This window comes from Hetaerina americana, unplaced genomic scaffold (genome assembly GCF_022747635.1).
Source record: "Hetaerina americana unplaced genomic scaffold, ioHetAmer1.1.p SCAF_36, whole genome shotgun sequence".
NCBI classification, from domain to species: domain Eukaryota; kingdom Metazoa; phylum Arthropoda; class Insecta; order Odonata; family Calopterygidae; genus Hetaerina; species Hetaerina americana.
Genome location: NW_027286941.1, coordinates 2,690,390 through 2,713,549, shown reverse-complemented (window position 1 = coordinate 2,713,549; position 23,160 = coordinate 2,690,390). Strand labels below are relative to the sequence as shown.

The following is a 23,160-nucleotide window of genomic DNA, read 5'->3' as shown; positions in this document are numbered from 1 at the left end:
TTCTGGCAGAATTTGGAATGTGAATGACATTTTTTCACGGGTTAATTACGGTTTTCCTGCGGCATTGCGATCCTTTCTCAGATGGCTTCAGGAGAACGTCTTACTGGTGAAAATATTTAGTGAACGTCCCATCTTCCATGTGTATGTGAGCGTATTGGTTTACTCTTTTCCGTACTTCACACCATGAAATTCATTATCACTCACATGCTAAGGTTACCTTCAACCGCTGCCAGAATAAATGCTGGAGCATGACTATTGTACGCTGATTAAAAACGTTCATCTTATATGATATCAGCCTGTAGTTATGAATGTGAATGAACGATCGAAGAAAATTAAACTAACGGGTAGATTACAATGTTTTTTATTAGAATTAAAACAATGGAACTATGTGGAGAATTAAATGTGGGCAAATCACCAAGTCAATTTTCTGCAAAGAGAACATGCAAATCATAGTCCAGTAATTAATTCTACAGCTTTGTGTATGATTGATGGCTAATTAAATAATTAACTTCCGGAAAATGCAGAGACTGAACAATGTAGGTATATCGAACTCGGGCTGAAAGCACTTTTTACTGGGTTCAGGTAAAAATACCTGTCAGGTGATTTTTTATAGGAAACTTCCATCAATTTACCTCAGAAATCATTCGTGTGACGGACGCATGACGTACTGCTTTCGCATTTCCCAACGTATTATTGTTTTTTGCAAAATATTAATTTTTCAAATATATAAACATATTTGATTTGATTTTATAGTTATATAATTCATTTCGATTTTATAGTTACCTAACTATAACTATTTTTATTGAAAACTTCATATAGCAGCACTTACTGAGTTATGGGGAAAAAGCGGTCTAATTAGTTGATTCATTTTCCAAACAAGAATTGGTGGCCAGTAAGAATTCATAACTTGAGCGTATGTCGGGTTCGTATTGTTAGGTGTAACACGCCAATCGACTAACCCGGACGTCATAGGTTCGATTCTCTCCTGAGGCACTGAATCTGTGTCGTAAATAAATGTTATCCGAGGATTAGTTTACGGGGTGATATGACCTCGCTGACATGAACTTTAAAATAAAACCGGTCACTGCTAATTTTGAAAAATCGATTCTCCCCGCTAAACATCGTGGAAAAAATTTCAAATATTTGATATCGAAGTTTCGATATAATATAACCCACTTTCGGTGAACCACCGCCAAAACTTCAGATTCGCCTGTGGGAATTTTTATTTCTCACGGAGCCACTGTTCTCAGAGACCAATCGTCATTTTGCGGAGCACCAGTTATGACGGTCCTTTAAGAGAAGGGTTTTCGCAAGGAAGGGATTAAGCGGCGCGTTCTCTCACATACTTGAACCGTCTGTCTCCGGTGGGAGAAAAAATGGCGCACACACTCCCTCACTTACACACACTAAGCCCAGTTCCCAAATCAATCGAACGCCTTTTGTTTTCAAAGAAGCGCAAAAGGCGGAAAATATCACTCTCACTCGGGGGCGGGGGGCGGACGGAGAGAGAGAAAGAGACAGAGAATAGAAAAAAGGCTACGGAACCCCTCAAACCACTTACCACTAAGCTCTCGACGAGAGTCCATCCCGTAGTCCCATCCTTCCCACCCATCCCTCACAACAAGACACCCTCACAAATACCCGACCACACACACACCCACACGAGCACAGAGGAGGAACATCCAAGTAATTAATAGCTTTCGTTTCTACCGCCCTCGATTCTTTCACGACTCTCTGGAAACAGAAAGCGCATTTGATTAATAGAAAACCTTGAGGTCCGCGTGAGAAGCCACTCCAGCTGTGGGAATGGAATTTTTTCAAACCTTCCGTCCTTTTTCCGCGATGATGGAGACCTCTACACGGATGCGGAAAGCAGCCGAGGTATTTCGGGAACGTTGGTCGGAAATAGAACGGGTTAAGGTGTCTCTTTACGACGGTGGCCGGAAGTGGGAGTCTCTGTTACTGTATCAATTGCCCTGACCATCAAGTTCTACGCCTGTAATTTGGCAAAGGAGAGAAGCACACACATTGGTTAAACGTAGTAGACAGTTGTAAAGGGAATAGCAGTTGGCAATGCATTTAACCATGAGCGATTTATATACAATTAATTAACAGTTACACACACAAGGGTTATTACTTAAAAATAGTCTCATTATACTACTGTCGAGTCTCAATAAATCTTAGAAAATGCATCTGACAAGATCTTAAGAGTGCGGCAGCCTACTTCTCAGGCTTCCGACGGTTATCTAGGATCGATTTTCGGAGGGGTTCAATTCTTTTCAACTCACTTTCCGTTTAATAGTGTCCTAAAAGATCCGTTACACTACGGAGTCTTTAGCGTCTTCCATAAATAGCATGCTAATTTAAACATCCTGTATACAACTATCCTCCCTTTTCCGAGTTTTCTCCTAGCCCTAAATAACCTTTTGTCATGAATTGTGCAAATAACCACAGGAATCCAGTACTACTTCCAAATACGATTAGAAATTAAATGTTTGCTCCTAGTATGCCAACTTATGTCACCATAAAATTTGTTGTCTCAGGCGTAACTTTGTGGAATTTGCATAACATATTGAAATGTAATGAAATAATTGAAGTGTGTGGAATTACAAAGTCAATTATTTCATTACATTTCAATATGTTATGTCACCATATTGCCCGACATCATATTGTTTTTAAAAATTAAGTCTCTCAATTCTACAGACAATGAAATATTGTTTTACCAGTCTTTTCCGAAGTGGGTGTGTGTGAACTGAAATTTCATGATAAATTAATTATTATATTTTACATCTTGATAAACTCTATAACTTTCTCCGAAAATTTGACAGATTTTGACTCTTATCAGGTGTATCGGGTTATATTTTTCGAGAATTAGATTTATATTAATCGGGATTGAACAATACGATGGTTGAATTATGATTTTGCAATGACTCACACACCATCACAGATTAAACACGAAAGAGTGATGCAAACATTTTCGTATAATGTGCCTACTCTTGAAAACATCACAACCCATATTTTAGCGAGACTCCTTAGTACATCATTACAACCCATTTTCACACTTAGGTTCTTCACCAGAACGGTAGCATTCATTTCGGCTCCTCTAGTATTCAATTAAGCGCTCCCATCGGTAGTCGTGCTCATTATCTTCATCAGAGGATATGAAAGCCGTTTGACTCAACTTAGCGATTCTACTATCTGATAATTTTTATTCACAAAAAGTAATTGTAGAAGCAGAAGTGGCAAGATGAAACATTGAGATGTGGATTAGGGAACTATGTAGAAGATGAGAACCGAATTATTATTAAGTGATCTACCGGATAAGGTAGGTTTTGGATGGACACAACTGCCAAACAAATATTTTGTGACTCCTAACAAAACACAATCCAGCAACCTACTCTACATCGAGTCCTTCTTCAATTCTGTGCATATTTCCTTCCTCCCTTCATGCCGTCCAACATCCCTATCCTATTCCTGCCCTCTCCTCATTTGCCCAACACTCCCCTCTCAATTACAGTCTCCAACATCCCGCTGCCCATCAATACACCCTTCATCCATTTTTCTGGTTTCCTTATGATTTCTCCCAACAATCCCCTCTCTTCGCCCACCATACTAAGTACTTCCTCATTTGTTTTCTTCTCTGTCCATTTCACCTTCTCCATTCTTCTCCAAAACCACATTTCAAAAGCCTCCAATCTACGTCTATCCTCCTGCTTCAGTGACCATGTTTCCGTGCCGTACATAACTACGCTCCATATAAAAGTTTTTACGAGTCCTTCCTTAACATCCTCACTCAACGTATCTGTCATCAGCTACCTCCTCCTTGCGAAAGCCTCTTTGCCTAGTGCAGTTCTTACGTCCCTACTGCTTTGACCATTTTGTTCCAAAACATTTCCGAGATACGTTAACTGTAACACCTACGCTAGTTTTCGCCCTCCGATTTTAATGTTAAGCTTAATAGTACCTATTATCCTCAAACCGAAACTGAATATTCCATTTAAACTTATCTATACATTTTTAATACTGGCTTGGTAATAATTGCCGTACCATTGAGCTCTACGATATATTTCGAAATATTTGTTTCAATTTCAAATAAGTAGCTCCATTCTATTAACACTATAGAAATTGTTTCTCCCAAAAAACTCTCGGGGTTTCTCGAACAACCTGTGTCCCGGGGCCACTTGCATTGCAATGTCTGCAGAGTGTGGTGTAGAATTGTTGAGTCGAGTGTACGTAGGTACATGTTTAATATATCATACGTACGTCTGGAAAAATAATAGTCATGGCAAAATAAAAATCCGAGGCCATGCAGATGCAATTCGCACACCATCAGCAGTCTCTTTGCTTGCTGGGAGCTGTAGACAGTAGCCTAAGCCTAATTATCGAAGACTGGTAAAAATATCTCAACAGAACTAGAATCAAGACCGGGATCCCTCTTTTAAGTTATTCGGTCGAAAAATTGAAAAGCTAAATTCCCAAAAATGGAGGTGAACGATAGAATTATTTCAAAGTTTTTATTCACCTTAAGAAGACTGAATTTTTCCATGGTAACATCCTGAGTATTTTCTAGATATCATTGAGCTCGCACAAGGTTGAAAGTCAGCTTTCAGAAATGGCAGATTTAACGAGCGGAGCGATTCTTTTCGATAGTTGAGGGCTCGTTTAAGACAAGATCATTTCAAAAGACAATGGAAGTCAAAAATGTTCCCTCGATGACTTTCGTCGCCTTTTCACGCTGTCATGAGCAAGGCAAGAGAGAGAGAGCGAGCCTGCTGACGCCTTTAAGGTATAATGAACCAAGGTGCATCAAGCGTTGCCCTCGTCATGACCGCCAAATTTAAAATGAATGAGCTGTATCTGAAAGTCTAAAAAAAAGAGGTGAACTAGAAAAAAGACCGCCAAGATTTCTCACCTGGGGCGCTATTACTGACCGATCGCGGGCTCGCATCGAATTTTTCCCTCTGACTTGCTCGCAATTAATTTTTAATAAATAATTTAAGGTTACCAGTTATTTCTCGAGCCTTTGAATAACATTCCGTATTATAAATTAAACTGAAATGGTCACGGCTGAGTACATTACAATTTATATTATAGCACAAAAAGAATTTGTAAAAAAATTGATGGCATATACATCAAATAAACTATCCTTATCCCTAATTTTATTGATTTGATATGTTCACCTGCTTTCTCTCCAGGAAGATACATGTATGTATTTTCGTATAACTCCACCTCCGCCGATTATGTAAAAATCCCAAGATACCGTTATCCAAAAGTTTTTCAGGTTTGGCGGAAGGTAGTTTCATGAGTATTAGAGTTTCCAAAAACTGAAGGTGATATAGGATTTTCCCGATCATAATGGGCTTCTTTCGCCGACAAACCCGTTTAGCATGTAAGCCGAAAATTCTCAACTTAAAACGCCCGACGGAGGTTCCCATGCTTTTCTTATGGAGATGTAAGCGGAACAATGATGAACATGGAAAACACCCCTTGAACAAGAGCATTTTTTGGAATGCCGGGATTTTCCCGTAGGTCGCATTAAACGCTCAGTCATGAGGGATTTTCCTCGAGACTTTCTTTGGGTCCCGTCACTTTTATGTGATTTGATGAGCCCCCGTCTGAGATCAAGCACTGACGTCCTACAGCGTAGGGATGCCAATGTTCTCCCGAGGAGAGCGATCTTAATGATGAACATGTATCGAGCCCTTGTTCCTGCATGCCTTAAATCTCCCTCATTAGATATTCTAAAGCAATCCCCAGATAATTTTGTCTTACTCTAGTCATCAATTCACTCCTTCTTTTCTCTCCATAACTCATGGTATTCACACCGTCCACATATGCTTCACACATTTCATCCTAGGTCTTCCTCTGAGTAGAGATTTTTTTCCAATCGCAAAAGTTATGTTGCGAGGTCACTTATGTTATCGAAAGTTATGAGAAATTAAACTGATCAAGTTAACACCCTTGGTCAAATTTTAATGGAATCGGCACTTTTACAGGTGCCTCGATAACTAAGGTTATTTTTCACTTTGTTACATCTCTTGAATATAAGCACCACGGAGTTCAGATTCAATTGTTGTAAAGACGTAATATTTTTAATATGCAATTGACCAGATAAGGCAAGATTACAAACGAAACAATATTCACAGGAATATCTGGATGCTTCCCTTAGCTGCACGGGAATGCATTAGTTACCCCGGTGCATTTTTAATTCCTCTACCCGTAGGAGCAATCGAAACGAGTCAATCTTTAATTTAAAATGGATCTATGCCCGTAGCTGATTTGAAAACTATATTATTAATCCAATTTATGTTAAAAGTCGATGACTTGGATTTAACAAAGTATGAAGGTCGTTTTCGACTTAAACACTTTCCTGTTGAAGCCCCACATTCCTTCATATATTCATTTATAATCGCTAATAAAGAAATTGTTAGAGAAAATGGGATATTTATTACAGGCACAATGAAAATAATTTATTTAAAAGAAATTGAAATAATGTAGAAATAACCTCTGGGAGAGCTATTCACGATTTCGACTGTTCAAGGCATCCTTTTATCAAAGCAAACCGTAAATTTATACTCATTTGAAAGCTTGATTACAGGTATTTCAATAAGTTTAGAATATTTTTTTGCATTTAAAGCAGTTTTTTGGCATTAATATTTATTAATCATTGAAACGGGATGTGAAAGAACCAAATGATTTTTCGTAAAAAAACTGGCACTACGATTTGCATGTTTACTCATCTGGGACTGATGACTTTTAGTTCATCGGTAATCGTGGGTATTGAGCGGTGTAATGGATGTTAATGTGTTAGATGATTTTCTTGAAGTTCTAAGTTTTTCCAGGTTTAACTTAATTGAAAAAGAAATTGTTCACAACACTGTAATAATAGCTTAAATGCATTCATGAGCGATAATTGTAGGCCTACAAAAATATAATACGCAGAGTATAACAATTCACTGATAACATGATTGCGTTGTTCAGGCCTCTTAGTACGACTTAAGCTGAGGGAAGTTAAAGAATAATGAGTTTCCATAGCGCTCGCGGCTTGTAAATGAGCTTCATTTGTTTCATTGCTGTCAGGTCGTGTATCACATGACATTTGGTACTTAGAGTCACCTAGGCATAGCTGGCGCATACGAATGGGGCAAGGATAGATAATGCATGCCACCTGTCTCGGCTTTCTTTCGGCGTAAGTGTGTAGCAGTAGTGTGGGAGGGAAGCGGGAACGTGTGAGGAAGGGTCAGCGGTCCGTAGACCCTTACTTCCGCTGAGCAGAGGGAAGACTCTCCCCTCGGAGGAAACTTATCCAGAGAAAGTTATTTCGCATGAGAGGAAGGAAAGGAACTTACGTGTGATGGGCGATGGAGGAAGAGTCAGAAGAGGAGTGGGGGTAATTTTGAGGGGGCCAGGACTAAGGGGAAAGAGGCAAAGTGATGGAAAAGGAGGGAAAATTCCGTTGACAGTAGCATGAAAAACGAATTAGGGTTGGTGAAAAACCTTAGACGCAATTCAAATTAATTCGAGGCAGTCGCCATAAAAGTGATCTAGTTTCAGCAAGAGGTAGGTATAAGAAAATAAGGAGAACTGAATCTTTTACTCTAACTGCATGAAAAAGAATGGTTTCATTTATATATACGTGTATATATATATATATATATATATATAGTACAATACACAGTAACACACAATATAGAAACACAAAAAAAGAGAACACTCACACGTTATTTCTTGATATTTCGACGGAAACAATCCGTCTTCATCTGAAGATATAGAAGTAATGCATTACTTCTATATCTTCAGATGAAGACGGATTGTTTCCGTCGAAATATCAAGAAATAACGTGTGAGTGTTCTTCTTTTTTTTGTGTTTCTATATTGTGTGTTACTGTGTATTATATATATATATATATATATATATATATATATATATATATACACACACACACGTGTATATATATATATATATATATATATATATATATATATATATATATATACACACACACACGTATGTATATATATATATATATATATATATATATACGAATATATCCACCCTCGTAAGGATGATCTCATTTACATATTTATTTATATATACACACGCGCGCGCGCACGAGGCATACTCGAAAAGGAAGGGCCGCTTACTTATACATGTATTTAAATATTGGCAGATCAGAACAAAGTTATTCACATGCAGTGTCATCTATTGATTGTTTCCGAAGCCACTGTATCTATTGTTTTGAAGTATTAGTCGTGAATGAAGCTAATAATTCCTACGAAAATCGTTGCTCCCGTCAATTGCATAGTGCGTGCTGTGATTTCGATTTCAAAAATTCGATTTTTGTGTCAAAAAGGATCATCAGCTGCCCAAATTCATTCCTGGGAGTTATGCCTATTTTATGGACCTATAGTAATGAGAGAAGGAAAGGTTAGAAAATGGTATCGAGACTTCAAAAATGGCAACACAAATGTGTATGATGAAGGGCGTAGTGACAGGCCCAGTATCAAGACCGATGAAATCGTTCAACAAGTGGACCAAGAACTGCGATCTGATCGACGATTGATGATTAGTGTCCGGGCTGATGAATTCCTTCATGTTGGACGCTTGTAAGCTGTAAGGACATTAATTTATTTCAAATAATATGTGGAAATGGGGCGTGGCAGTCAAGAAGGTAGGCCACTTGGCTAATGGCCAGAGGGCTTGGGATCGATTCCGGGTGATAAATCTGAGCACCCTCAGTTTCACACAATCTGTGTAATTTTTCGGTTGCCAGATTTGCCTGAGAAATCATAGGCCGTACAAGGAAAGGAATTGGCCATCCTACCCTGATGAGTGATTTTCACGACTTTAGGATAAGTACCTGATGAGCTCTAACCTCACCTATCAAACGATCCTTGGGGTTGATAACTCTGATATTAATCTTAAATATGCGATTTTTGTTTTCATGAGACACATTTCGATTGCTAGATCTGCACTGATTTGATATGGAATACGGGAATATGGAGAAGAAAGCGCAGAGATTCAAATAATAAACAAGAAAGAGATCATTAAGGCGAAGGAAGGATGATGGAAAGAGGTTTGGATTCAGAAAATGAGCAGTGATGTGCAAGGGAGTAAGATTAGGCCGCCCGTCATTGACACTAACCCACTTGATAACAACCAACAAAGCTATTTTAAGAGGCATCGTAAGGGATTTATTTGAAAATGAGTTTAGGCGAAGTACTGGCACATCCATGAGATTTGCAAATAATTACATCACCAGTTAACCTCTACGCCAAGTGATCGCAATCTCTGTGAGCTTCTGTGTTTTAAAGTAAGGAATAACGATAGGCAGTAGGAAGGCGGAAATAATGAAATTCTTAGAAACCAATAGGGCTAAGTCAAACACGAAAGAGGTATTGTCTATGCATACAAAAAACGGCTATAATAGTTCAAACATGTTGATAGTACTTATGAGGAAGATGTGCGTACTCGTAATGGCATTTGGAGAAGAATTGCAACAGTGAAGGAACCAACATACGGAGGGAATCCACGAACCAGAGACTGCTATTAAAAACGTCCAGATCACCAGTACATACTTTAAATACGGTTAAAATTATACGATTACGAAAAAAATGCTGTCGTTTGGTGCTGTTTTCGAGGAACAGTGGTGAGCGGAGATCTGGCTATTTTCAGATTTGAGAGCAAAGATGAACGACAAACGTTGGACAGAGATGTGGATAAGAAGGTCCCAAACACAGGAGTAGATGGAGTAAACTAATATGAAATTTGTACGACTCGAACAGGATGTGTAAACCTAAAGTTTTGAAAAAAAATAAGGCAGAGCAAACCAAGGTGGGACAAGAAAGAACTGAGGAATCCACAAAAATGCGCGATAGTTTCAGGGACTGACCATATGTGGGCTGTAATAGTTGGCCTTCTACCAGTAGTTGGCCTACTTCTATTCAATAGATTATCAATAATCTACATCTGCATGATAACCTGCCAGCCATTAACATGGTGTGTGGTATAGAGAGCATGCACATTAAACGAAGAGTTGCGATCAAGCTCATAAAAGACTGGCAGTTACAAAAATCTTGCCATATTTAGACATGAAAAAGTTCCCGTCAAATTCGTTGAGAACCTACTATCACCATTTGGGTCATCCAGAGGTGGTTTGACACCCAGAATCGAAAAGTCAGATTTGACTCCGATTCCATTCAGGTACTGCTAGGCACTTCCACGGCCCAAGCAAGCTTTCGTCATATTATGAACTGTCGGAAAACAAATTCATACCCTCCCCGCTTTGAATATAAATTGACACGAAAATCTGATGCCATATACAGTCACTCCCTTTTTACGGTCGTCTTGGTTGGCTAAAATTCTTCAACTTCATTGGAAGAGACGATTAAAAATATTTTAAATAAAATACAAGCTTAAAATTATTTAAATGAATTTTTCAAAATAATAACTCTTATATTCTGTTATTTTCATAGGTCTGTGCAAATTATGTACTTACATAACTATTATTTCCGAATGAATATATTACTCATATTCTTTTAAAGTTCAATACAGATTACCCAAATTGAAAATACTTGGAATGAATTAATTAAAAATAAATTATACAATTTTTCCATTTTCAGAATATTTTTTTCTAAATCGTGTATAAGAGAAAAAAATGTTGGATAGAGGGCAGTTTCTACGGCTAAACTTAAAATATTTGTTACAAAATTTTCAATAACGTAAATTGTACTCAAAATTTCAAATAAATAAACTTTTTGAAGTTAAAAATATATTCTACAGTTTAAAACAGAAATTAAATACCGGTAATGATATCGAATTCCTGCCTTTCACCTTTCAAATACTTCATCTATACCCATGGAAGCGCAGTTATTTAGTCATTAAATGAGCTAATAAGGTCAAAAACACACGTCCAGTGTTAGTAGCCAACGAGTCAAAAACACTTCAGGATGATGATAGTTGTATTATCTTTGAGGCTGGCATGTGATCCGAAAAACCGTATGAGCACGAAAATATCATCACATTAACATTTTCGTGGAAGAGCTTGAGACAATTATGTATAATGGTTTCCTCGCATCGTATTGGCATACTAATCCATAAAAATCCGGCGAAAGATGTTGAAACATTCTTTCAACAAATTTCATTCATCTATTTGCTAAAACCTTGCAGTTTCAGATACGTGAATGAATAAATTAGGGCAGTTAACATGCACCTTGCTTTCTGAATTGTCATTAAATGAAAACCGAATGCTTCGAAAATCCTGAGAGACACATTCAAACCTGCAAGTCAGCAAGTCCTGCTCTCTCTTTCCCCAGCGAAGGTGAATCCGAACAAGAGGAGTTTTTCTGGCCGAAAGGGGAGCGCGTGTTGCCCATGAGAAGAGAGGCGGCCTCAAGGGGCTAAGTGAACAAATGGGGTGGGCAAGCTGACTGCAGTTTCGTTTTCCTTCCGGAACCAAGGGACGACTTTAAAATGCTTAAAGAGATGCGCATAATGCCTACCTCCTCTCACCATAATAGGTAATTAAGTAAATAATTGAATCAAAGCTCCCACAGGGGGTTTCCCTTTTTCCGTAGTGCAAAGAAAATAAATAGGAAAGAATACTCCCCTTCCCTTCACCTCCGCAGGATAGCTCTATCGGGCTATTCATAAACCAGACCCGTTAACGTTTTCACTTTCTTTTAGAAATCGAAGGTCACCTGGGGTGGAAAATTCGGTGCTAAACAAGGCAATGTCACGCATAAACAAAATAAATTCAATAAGTTACCACATTACAAAACTCACCATTTCATCAATAATTTGAAAAAAAAGCTAGATCTCGCAAACATCCCGTATTCGATACAAATATCTATCGTGCATATGGTACTTATAAAATTGAACCTGCTAGAAAACACAAATGGCAATGAGTCATCCATCCCCACTTCAGACTCGAGTTGACCCTAAAAATCTCGGATTTCCATTAAAGTGGTAAGACAACGTACGAGGTGTGCGCCAGAACAATAGGCAAGCTACAGTACAAGTTTCAAATATTCATTAGTGCGCTTCTTGAGAGGATATGTCCCAAATCGGAATGAAATTATATACTTCTCAGATGGATCAACTTTTCAGAATACAAATCTCCTCAACCTTCTACACCATTAGGAGGATTAAAATGTTGCGGATGAATGGCACTAATTCGCTTCCTCCAACGGCTCGGGCACCAGATTAAGAGGCAATCTGAAACGGTTAGTCGTGCGTGTTAGTCTGCAACTATGGCAACTAACACCCTAATATAGATATCACTCCGCCAGCTGTATAACGAGGCTGAGGAAAATATTAAGGGAATAATATTCGCATATGTGCCCAATGAAGAAGTGAAAAAGAAGGAAACAATTATCGAAAGAAGGTCACGAGATGTTCCAGCAATCGGAAGAATCTGACCGTACTGTGCAGCCATCCAAACAAACGAAGGATGCCTCGGTTAAAAGCATATACAAGTATACTCAACACTGAATGCAAGAAAGGAACTGACAAATTAGAAGGAATTAAAACGAGGCAAATCGATAATCATGATTATAGTAATTATGAGGAAATAAGTAAGAAAACTTTACCAATACATAAAAATGTCCCCGGCGATATTTCAGTGAAACAAAGGGAAAACAGTGGCTTCTGGGAAGTGATTGGAAATGACTTGAAAATTCAAAACTACGAAAGTTAACGTTTTCCTAATTTTAATATAAAACAGAATTTTAATAATACTAGGGAAGTGACTCCAACTTGTGAATTCATTGAGCAGATTCATGGTTATTTAATTATAAATATCATTTTTCATGACTTTTTGAAATCTTCATTCCGCGTCTCTACATATATGTTTGGAATGTTTTTAGTTCCACCGCTTCTTTAACAACCGCATTCTCACACTGTCCTCGGAATAAGAGCGAAGAACTTTAGCAGTGTCCAAACACGCTTTAAAAGTGTAAGCGTTTGAAAAATTTACATTATAATGTCAAACCAATTGTTTAAAAACTTAAGGGACCATAATTAAAATTATCGTTACGTTTGGATTGAAAAATCTATCACTCGTCCAACTACGCTGATTCCACTCTTAAATATATTAAAATTCTCAGACATAAGTAAGTCTGCACTGAAAAAAAAGCAACCGAAAAACTTTCTCAAATGAAAAAAATACACCATTCTACATTATGCTCTTTGTATTATGAGGTTTCATATTTTAAAAATTAGAGTGATTAAAGTTAAAGAACTATAAAAGTTTAAATATTAAATTTTTAGCAATTAAATCCTTAATCATTAATTTGTTTTCAAACATTTTGGTGGTCATAATTAAGTTTAGGTTGAAAAAGAGTCATGAATGCCTTTTAACGCTGATTATGATCTCAGATATTAGGTCGAAAATTCAAGCTTCGTCCAGACTCGTCGTCTAGGGGCCTATTTCGCTCAATGTAGGATGGACGCCATCTTGAAGGGTGTCTTCACTCTTGAGGCAGCGAGAAGGCGAAAATTTAAGCGTCTATTTCGGTCCCCAGATTTAGGACACAAGAAGTGTATCCTAAATACGACATTTTGTAACCCCATAATTCCAAGTGCTAGAAGCGAGACAAACAGCAGGAGAATAATTGCCATGGTGACAGCGTTTTATATGAGTTGGTCACAATAACATTGGTTATTTCTTTGAGAGTACACTTTTATTTGTTGTAAAATCGAAGGTTTTACTAACGCGAGGTGGGGAAAGGCGGAGATTTCCATTTGCTAAAGAAATTTGGCGCCTTCCGCATGAATGTAGCTTAATTCTTGTAATGACTTTATTGTATCAAGTTATTGGATACTTGGTTTTGAATACTTGGATTGAATATTTGAAATGTACCGGTAAGAACATTTTTCTTTGTTTGATGCTTCATTTTATGACTAAGAACATCGTGTTTGTATCCATGCCTCGTTTGTGTGCTTGTTAAATCTTATTTTGGCTTATATAAACGCTACGGATAATAATCTTCGAGCGTAATGTTGCAAGTGGATAACATTAGTATTGAGTAATGCCCTTAGTAAAATATGGCTGTCGGCATTAATTCAACTGGGCAATCATAGGTCGTTCGCCAAACCTTGGCAAAAGGAGTCACCATTTCACTACGTAAGCCTACAAAGTAATAAAATCAACAAAAATGAAAAAGCGCCGACAAAGACTAATTTTAGGATAAATATTTAATTAAATCTAAGCTTATCGTATAAATATGTAATAGAAAGCAAGAAAAGTACGCATAAATAGATATGAACTACGCACGACACAAAGCATATCTTAAAACAATTACTGACCGAAAAATTACCCTGGAGTAAACTACTATAATAAGATAAACATTTTAAAATTATTGAAATGCATTACTATTAGACCTAATAATTAAAGCAAAATATAAAACACGGATAATCTATAGAGTTGAATTTCGTCCGATAAGGAGAATGAATACGTAACTAGTACCAAATATCGCCCAAGTTGCTAAATTCAAAGAAAGAAACGCAAAACTTGGATAAAAGATTGGCAACTGAATTTTAAACTCAGAATCACGCAAAAACCATCAAGCAGTTTTGCAATTACACACAAATGTTTGCATAAGCTATCTCAAATATCAAAATATTTACATTCGGACATAATCTATTTATTCCTTGATCTTAGCTACATATTTGGCAGTACTGTTGCGTACGATGTCCAAACTCAAGCTGCATTATCATTAGTCGCCTAACATTTAGGTACTTTAAAGCATGCTCTCTAATGCCTTATGAGTCTGGACAGTTTCGATGCGTTTGAAAACCGCCAGTTTGAAAAATGGCCGTCGCTCGGCAGCTTCTCACAAAACGCTCCATATAAAATATTTTTTCAAAAAGACCAACATGATTCTATAAAAAACGAAGCACAAGCAGTTTCATTATAAGTAATTTTTAAGTTACAATATGCAACTGAAGAAAATTGAAAGAAGATAGCGGAAAGCAGTAAAAATTGTACATGAAAACCAAATGGATTTAGGTGTCATGAGCATGAGGCAATCTCCTCTGGTCCGTCTACTCTTTCCAGAATGAAATGGGAAACTCCATCAAACTTTCATCATTGCCCACGGATATGGATTAGACATTCAATATTCACCGGAGCATAAGTATGCCTATTTGAAGAAGTCTTAGCGGCCCGTTTCCATACAGATCAGGCGTCACTGAGTTGAAATTGGCTCAGTAGCATGGCTTCCCTTAATAGGTATATTATGACAAAATATTTCGTGGTGTATTTGTCTTTTAAAATTTTCCGGAATAAATAGGCATATGTATATAATAATGTTTTTACAAACAAATTAATGGAATTGTGCAAAAATACAATTGCAGAACACTTTGATCAATAGAAGGAAGCGAACATGCGCTTTTAGCTAAAAAAAGCTTCCTTGTACTAACTTTTTACTTTAAAGTGTAACCTTGGTGTTCATACACATAATTATTGAGTTTCTTATTATTTACATTTTATTACCAATATTATTTTAAGTAATCTACTGGTTACGGTAGGTTTTGGATGGACATCTAAGACCCCGCACAATACTTCTGTCATGTGCTGCTATCCCTTGCCTGAAACTAAATGCTAATGACAAATCTATGAAATATGACACAATATGACTAAATCTTATCGCCATACATTTTTATTCCTGTCCCAAGCCTTCTAAAGAATTTCCCGCCGATTCCTCGGCGTTAAAGTTAAATTCGAATAAGTCACTTTTCCTCATATAGAACTAATGTTTTCTATGACACTCCCATTAGTTTTGTCTCATTTATCGCACCCCTCCGTTTAATATATGAAGGAAATTAAGACGTTTCGTTTGTTAACAGTTAATTGTAGTTTTTAGGGGAGGCGACCGACAGCTCTGGTCATTTGCCATCAGGAACATTAGACAAGAAAGGATGAAGGGTGAGAGAAACCCTCATTTAGCCTACGCTTTACGAAAGACGCCAAGTGGTCCGCAGCTTAACGTCCTATCCGACGGACGGCGTACGTATTCAGAGCGCACTCCACAAAGCAACTCAAGTAGGAATCGGGATTCCACTGAAAAATATCTGCCGCCTCCGGGATTCACCCCCGGATCCGCTGGGTGAGAAGCCAGTGCGTTAACCAATGCAACATCCCGATCTTGATGACATTATCGAATCTATAATGGCTGATATATTTACAGTACCTACATTGGATCGAAAAAGTGGTCGACGTTAGCAATGAGTAAAGGGCTTCCGGGAGTTTAATTGCGTATGTGCGAAATCTATTCAATGAGTATTTCAATGCCAAACTTGAATGTGCTAGTGCAAGCGCAATTATTTTCTCTAAGGATTTATATAAGTTTATCATTTAGCGGTTTGCCGTATTGTTGATAAAGCATAATAAACTGGAAGAAGGAATCAACAAAATCTTTCCCAAAATAAACCTTGCGTTATTTCTAAGAATGTACGAAACTTAAACAGAGAGACATTTTAGTGTATTTCTGGAACATTAAATTACAGAATCATAATATAAATTCGTCTGGCCTAACTTCAGAAGCACTTTTTTCCTAAATCTACCAAATAATTATTTATAAAAGGTAAAAAATGGTAAACAACTATGTGAATTGAGGGCTGAAATAGTTCAAGTAGTCATATGTTGAATAAATTCTTCCTAGTTCGAAATCAGTTAAGTTCACTTCCATTAATAAAAACAAAAATTTATTTTAACTTCATTACAATCAAAAGAAAAATTAAAACATCAAGTAAAACGAAAGCCATTTACTTCTCATAACCTGATCAAGGTGGCTGGAATCACCGAAATATTTGAGAGGTTTTTATTTTGTCCAATATTTTTATTTGAACTCTAATGAAATGGCGTGTAAATCAGGCATAAGTTAACGCCATAAAGGTATTATATATTAATATGAATAAATAAATGCATGTGTGTGTGCGCGCGTGCGCATGTGCATGTGCGTGCGCGTGTGCATACGCGTGTGCATGTGTGTGTATGTCTGTGTGTATATGTTTATGTATCTAATGCTTTATATATATGAAGGATAAACGTTCTGGGGGTTTATGCAACAAAGTTCCCCGATTCTTTAGCTAGGAGATGGCGTTAGGGAGCTGTTTCACCCACAGAAGGAGAAATGGACAACGACAAGAGGAAAGGAGAGCAGGGAAAGCAATCACCTTTTCACCAAGGAAAGCAAAACCCCCCGCAGATGTCAGAGTAAATTACGTTCCCTCGATAGCTCAAGTGGTTAGAACATCGGCCCGGCCAGTCGAAAGATCCGTGGGTCAAGTCCCGGTCAAGGTCATTTTTGTACTTGTGATCTGCTCGATTCCGCCTTCCCACCTCTCCAGTGTTCGTTTTTTATATGTGTTCCCATCCCTTTTCCTTATATCTATGTCCATGAGAATGAATATTTGTTCGCCATATGGCAATTTTTTCGTGTTTGAATGTGTATTTGTATCACCAATAATTACATAAACACATATGTTTATGGAAATGGAAGAAAATACTATATGTTATAGTGTATGTCACTTCCTATGGAATCCGGTCTAATAGAGCCCCAATAAGGCTACGAGACCGGATTCCATAGGAAGGTGTCCTTAATAGCTGCATCGCGGTTCATCTTCACAATTGACTACTCTCCCCTACGATTTCTGTTAGAGCGTCTTGGCACAAGAAGGAAGAAATGGCTTCGATTTTTGATAAGTCCGAAAGATATTTTCTTTTTGCTCCCATTTATATGCTTTACTTATCTCGATCCTCTTCCCGCCTTTCAGATTATTTTTCCTTTCACACATTTTCCCGACGACCTCCTTCACGATTTTCCCCAGTTCGCAGGCACCGTTCAAATCATACTGTTCAATCGATCGGATCGTCAATTCTCTCTCACAGAAAGTAAGTAGCAAGAGACCGAGAACTCGATTTATATGCTGTAAAAAATGTGCACATGGGCAATATATGAGAATGAGGAAAACATTTCGGCAATTTAAGCAGAAAAGAGAAACGATAGGAGAGGGTAAAAGATGGCGACCTGTATCAGATTCTCACCGTCGAGGGCCTAAGACTCTTAAACGATTACCATCGGGGAGAGAAGACAAAAGAAGATGACCTTTTTTCATTGCTCAACGGGCATAATCACTGCAGTCAGTCCACCACGAGGGTGAAGGTATTGCACGGAGTTGAAGCAACACGCTCAGCGGGGCACGAGCAAAATAGGACGAGTGTAAGACAGGGCAGAGCGCGGCTTGGCCCTCTTTCGTCCGAGATGCGAAACTACTAATGGCTCTAGGTTCGCTCAACATTGAGCAACCATTTAATGTCGATTGACCCCACCCCTCGCCCTATCCGTTCGGATCGAAATGGACGTGGCAATTACGATAAAAAGAATGAAAGGAAGGTTCTTCTTCTGAGACATTGCCCACTCCCTCCCCATCCGATGGAGAAGGGGGTTTGGGGTGGGATGTTTCGTACGGGGAGAAAATAACAATGATTTCGTTCGTCTTCTCGTGACACGCAACCCTTGGATGCCTTCCTGATTCATCCCAGAGAGATCGGTTGAAGTCGTACAGCAATATTGGAGTCTTTTGCACCACTGGAGATATCTCAGACACGAAGGGTTTATTTTCCGTAATGAGACGAAAAATAAAAGTTGCGCATTTACTTACTCCTTCACCGAAGCCAGCAAAAAATCCGGCTTTCACTAGCCAGCATCCTCCAATATTTTAAAATAAGATCCTTATTTTTTCAGTTAGCCAATACAACTAAAAGGCAAAAGCCCCCGGGAATTGTGTCACCAGCCTCAAGCGTGGGAGTGATGATTCGAAATGACGGGGGTATACTTTGTTTGTTTAAGGTAACAGAAGACTTCGTGCTTGTAATTTGCAAGCAAAGTTTACCTTTTATGGCTAAGGCTATTTTGAACTTTAAGGTCATTTTAAACATTTTAGGCTATTTTAGAATACTTAAGGAGTTTCACTAATACATTAATCTTTCACCCAAGTTACTACACTTCATAGTTCCACGCCATTAGCACATTTTTTCATGAAACATGGAGCACTATAGGTATGCCATTACACTTTCTTTAAATTTTAAAGAGTTCCATTAAACATACAAAAGATTATTAGTTCTCTGGGATGCCGTAATAAATTGTGAGTTTTTGCATCGGACGAAGCGTTGTTGGCTCGAATTCCGATTCGTATTAACTTTTTCAACGGCATTCAAATTGTCTTTGTAATAAAATGTCTGTATAATATTCAAATAAATTTAGCTTCAGTAACTGTAGGTGTTTCAGGAGACCAACTTAATATGCCGATATGAAAAATGTTAACTTTCGTAGAAGCCTTAACCAAATATTAACAAACCCTGGAGCCCTCTCATATTTGAAAGGGCAATGCAAGCGTTATTCTTCCTGTATTTCGTTATACCTGTGTTATATACGTTACCTATACCATATCAAATTCTAAAAAATTATTAGGTTCTAAGAAACGGGTTTTGCCAATGAAAGGCTTTCTCTGCTCGAGTACAATAGCAGTAATTACATGCATGGGCACGTATAGTGATAAGCGCAAAAGTGATAGTTTTATCCAGTAAACGAAAATCCCAAAAAATAAATGAAGATTAAAACATAAAAAAGTCTGCAATTTACTTAAGTAGCCAGTTATTTCAATTTACATCACCTCTGTGCTTTTCATATTGGGATGTTATTTAAGCGATTTGAAACAACGAACTCAACCAGCCCTTTGCCATATAAATTAATATAGCTCTTAAGGTGATGTGTCACTTTAAAGGTTAGGTTTTTAAAATATAAAATTTACCGCATTTTTTGAAAATATTTATTATGATCAAGCATAGTTGTAGATTATCAAAAGTGAGAATATTTGTATTCTACGAATAAAAATTAGACATGGAATTCATGGAATTTTTAACTTACTGCATTAACCCACGTAAACCTGGACATTCTAAGTCCAGCCTTTACTTACTAACCCAATTATTTTCAGTTCCTAGCGTATTTTGCGTAGAAAAATTTCTGCCCGCCCAAATCAATCTAGCACTGCACGACATTAATGGAGACGCGGAGCGAAGGAGGACAGTACAGAATAAATGCATTTAGACTGAAGTACGAGTACTTGTGACATCGGGTGAATTTGGAGAAAATACTGAAACTTCAGACCCGATTTCCCATGGGATTTTCCCACACATACCCAAATTTCAGATTTCCGAAATGCCAACTGCTTATTACAAAATTTCACGGGCACCTTGGAAGAAAATTGCGGAAATCACGCAGACGATGGCACGAGGGAAACTTGAAAAATTCAAACTCAACCATAAACGACGTACAAACATCCTATCGGTGACTTTCAGGGTACCATGCGAACGTAGATAAGTTTGGAATACAATTTATTGTGAGTTGTGAGGAGATAAATCTGACCGTGCCTTGCCAGTGGAAGAATCACCCCCGAATAGCCCCTTAGGTATCCATAAAATCATCTTCGAAATGCCATCAGATGAAATGACAACCATTCATTGGCACACAGTGTAGGATTATCGGCCATCACATGCAAATTTAGGCATCAACAGATGCCTAAAGTTGCATGTGACTGATAAATGTCTGTCATAATTCGGACGTGGAGCAATACAGTTTCTTCAGAAAGATCTGTAAAACTCGACTATGGAAGTAAGCAAAATAGATTTTGGCTCTATCTTCTTCAAATGAGGGTGGATTTCTCTCCGCAACAAAGAAGAAGCTCTTGGTGACCCATATCAAATTCGGAAAAGGCACCATGAATATATTAGCCAATGAAATGACATTTTGCAATCGTTTATATATAGCAACAGGTTAATACATGTTTAATGATCATTCGTGTTTTACGAGAATTCTAATATATCCATATTTAGACAAGAATTGAGCTCCTGCTGAGTTGACAGTAGAACTGTGATTGATTTTAGATCTTGTGTGATATTTATTTGTACATTTTAATTTCATACGACAAAATCACAATGAAAAGTTCATTTCCATCAAAACGTACGCATACTCTAAATAATATTTGTAAATGCTGTGGCATCTAAGGGGACGACATCGCATAAGCTTCAAATGAGGGTGCTAGACAACATTTCGCAGTCTACAAAATTAAATATAAGGAATTGTTCACCCATTATTACTTTCGATGCCTCCATTTACCATTAACAAAACTTATTGATACATTGTTCTCTTTTTGAATGAAAATTCCCTGAAATAATTAAGAGCTCTTTGTACCCATAATTCGTGAAAAAGATTGGTTTTAAGCGCTCAGATCTTGCTGTTATTTTGGTTATGAATGTTTATCGTATTCGTTATACGTAGGAGCCTGGACTGTGGACCCAAATAAATTCTGTAGATACCTACAGGACTACAAGTACGTATACGTAACTCCCGCTCGACCCCTAATCTTCCCATTGGACTGCAGAGATGATAGGATTGCGGGTCAGCTAAAATCTACGTTGATCACCCTTGAGGACGCGTCGACTGGTGTTATTACATACCTATCGGAGTCCGGTAACAACAAAGAGTACCGGTGAAACCACAGTATCTCAGAAAGTACCCAGAATATCACAAGACTAGAACCTGGTACTCAGACCCTCGAATCAGAGAAATTCCTTCTACTTTAACTTGCTGTAAGTTCCACAAAGTACCCATAAAATTACTTATTTTAATTCAATTCCTCTTAAAAATTCATTCTACTGGCAATTTTCCGCTATATATTGGATTAAAATTTAAATCGTTTGAATAAAACTCTAACTCCATTTCAAATAACTTTTAAAACAATAAAAGACATAACTCAATGCAAAAAATTATTTATCATAACCTATTGCCCCTTGGAAACACACGAAATAGCTCAATGGACCGACATACCTATTTACTTTATATATGAGTATTTAATATCTGAGCTGAGATTTCATTCGATCTAATAGAATAATAATTAATTAATGAGTTTCAAAAGAAACTAAAAATCACAGCTGAGCAATGACTTTGTATGTATTCCTCAAGAATAAGGTAGATACTCCATAAAACTACACCAGGATTATTCCATCTTCACCAATCCAGTGTCAAGTTTTGACTATTACCAACTTAAAACTGAACGCCAGCGAATGAGATGAACTAAACTTACCGATTGCAGATAGGTATGCCATTGTTCCAATGGAATAGAACATCCTAACCAGGATGTTTATTCCCGCTTTGTCGGTCCGAGAGTAGCTGATTACTCCAATGCAAGAAATCCATATGTTTCATCATTAGGATGAATTTCACTTAGCCAACTTCTACAATTAACCTTGAATTTTGTGAATCCTTAAATCACACAAGAGATTTTCCGACAGTATTATCACTATTACAAATTTCCCTATCCTAATAACACCGAACTCACATCATCAACTGGATCTCCCAAGAAACAGTTGATTAGCCGCTTCCGATGTTCTTTTATTTCGATAATTACCAAGACTTCTGCGCTCCGCCATATTTACCCCCAAGTTTCACGCAATTTAATTACCACGTTACCGGTTGTATTCAGGTTAAGTTGATTCATTGTGACACGAAATATCCTTTTCTACATTCAGTTCTAGGGGAGGGTTGCCGTAGTCAGACATTTTAATGCCACTGTGACAAATTTGTCGGGTGATTAATTCCTTGAGGAATGATGCCAACAAGAGATCAGCATTCATTTTAAGTATCTGGTGATTGACTCGCTATATATATATATATAGGGAATGGTCTGATTTATGGGTATTATTTGGATTAGAGTATTAACTTTTTATCATACGTGGATGAAGCTACTACTTTCCTTCAGAATCTAGCGAGCATTTTGAAGTAAATAAATGCCAAATGCACAGTAATCTTTTACAATCGGCTCCAGTAACACAGTTTCTACGAGTGGAGTAAACATTTCTGTTCATAGGTTATACGATGGAAATTTTCCTTGTATTCATGATTTACCTAGTTTTAAGGAGTTATAAATTTTTCGCGAAACATGATTCCTAATGACTAATAACATGTACTCTAGATTGAACCCAAAGTGATAAGTAGAAGACTACAAATCTTATAATGGGCAAGAAAATGGAAGACATTTCAAGCGTTCTCCGGTGCCCTCCCGTCAATTTGTTGAGAAATGCTGGGAAAAGTGAAAAAC

At 37.6% G+C, this 23,160-nt stretch overlaps 1 protein-coding gene across 2 annotated transcripts in view; it reads right to left on the bottom strand.

Annotated features, from left to right (window-relative positions):
* LOC139691461 (serine-rich adhesin for platelets-like) overlaps positions 1 to 22,244 on the bottom strand; it is a 155,468-nt gene extending 133,224 nt beyond the window's left edge. For both annotated transcript variants that reach the window (XM_071589280.1, XM_071589281.1), the window contains exon 1: positions 22,147 to 22,244. In XM_071589280.1, the coding sequence (XP_071445381.1) occupies positions 22,147 to 22,189 (43 nt within the window). In that variant the 5' untranslated portion in view covers positions 22,190 to 22,244. The remainder of the gene's footprint in view (positions 1 to 22,146) is intronic.
* Positions 22,245 to 23,160: the final 916 nt, after the last annotated feature.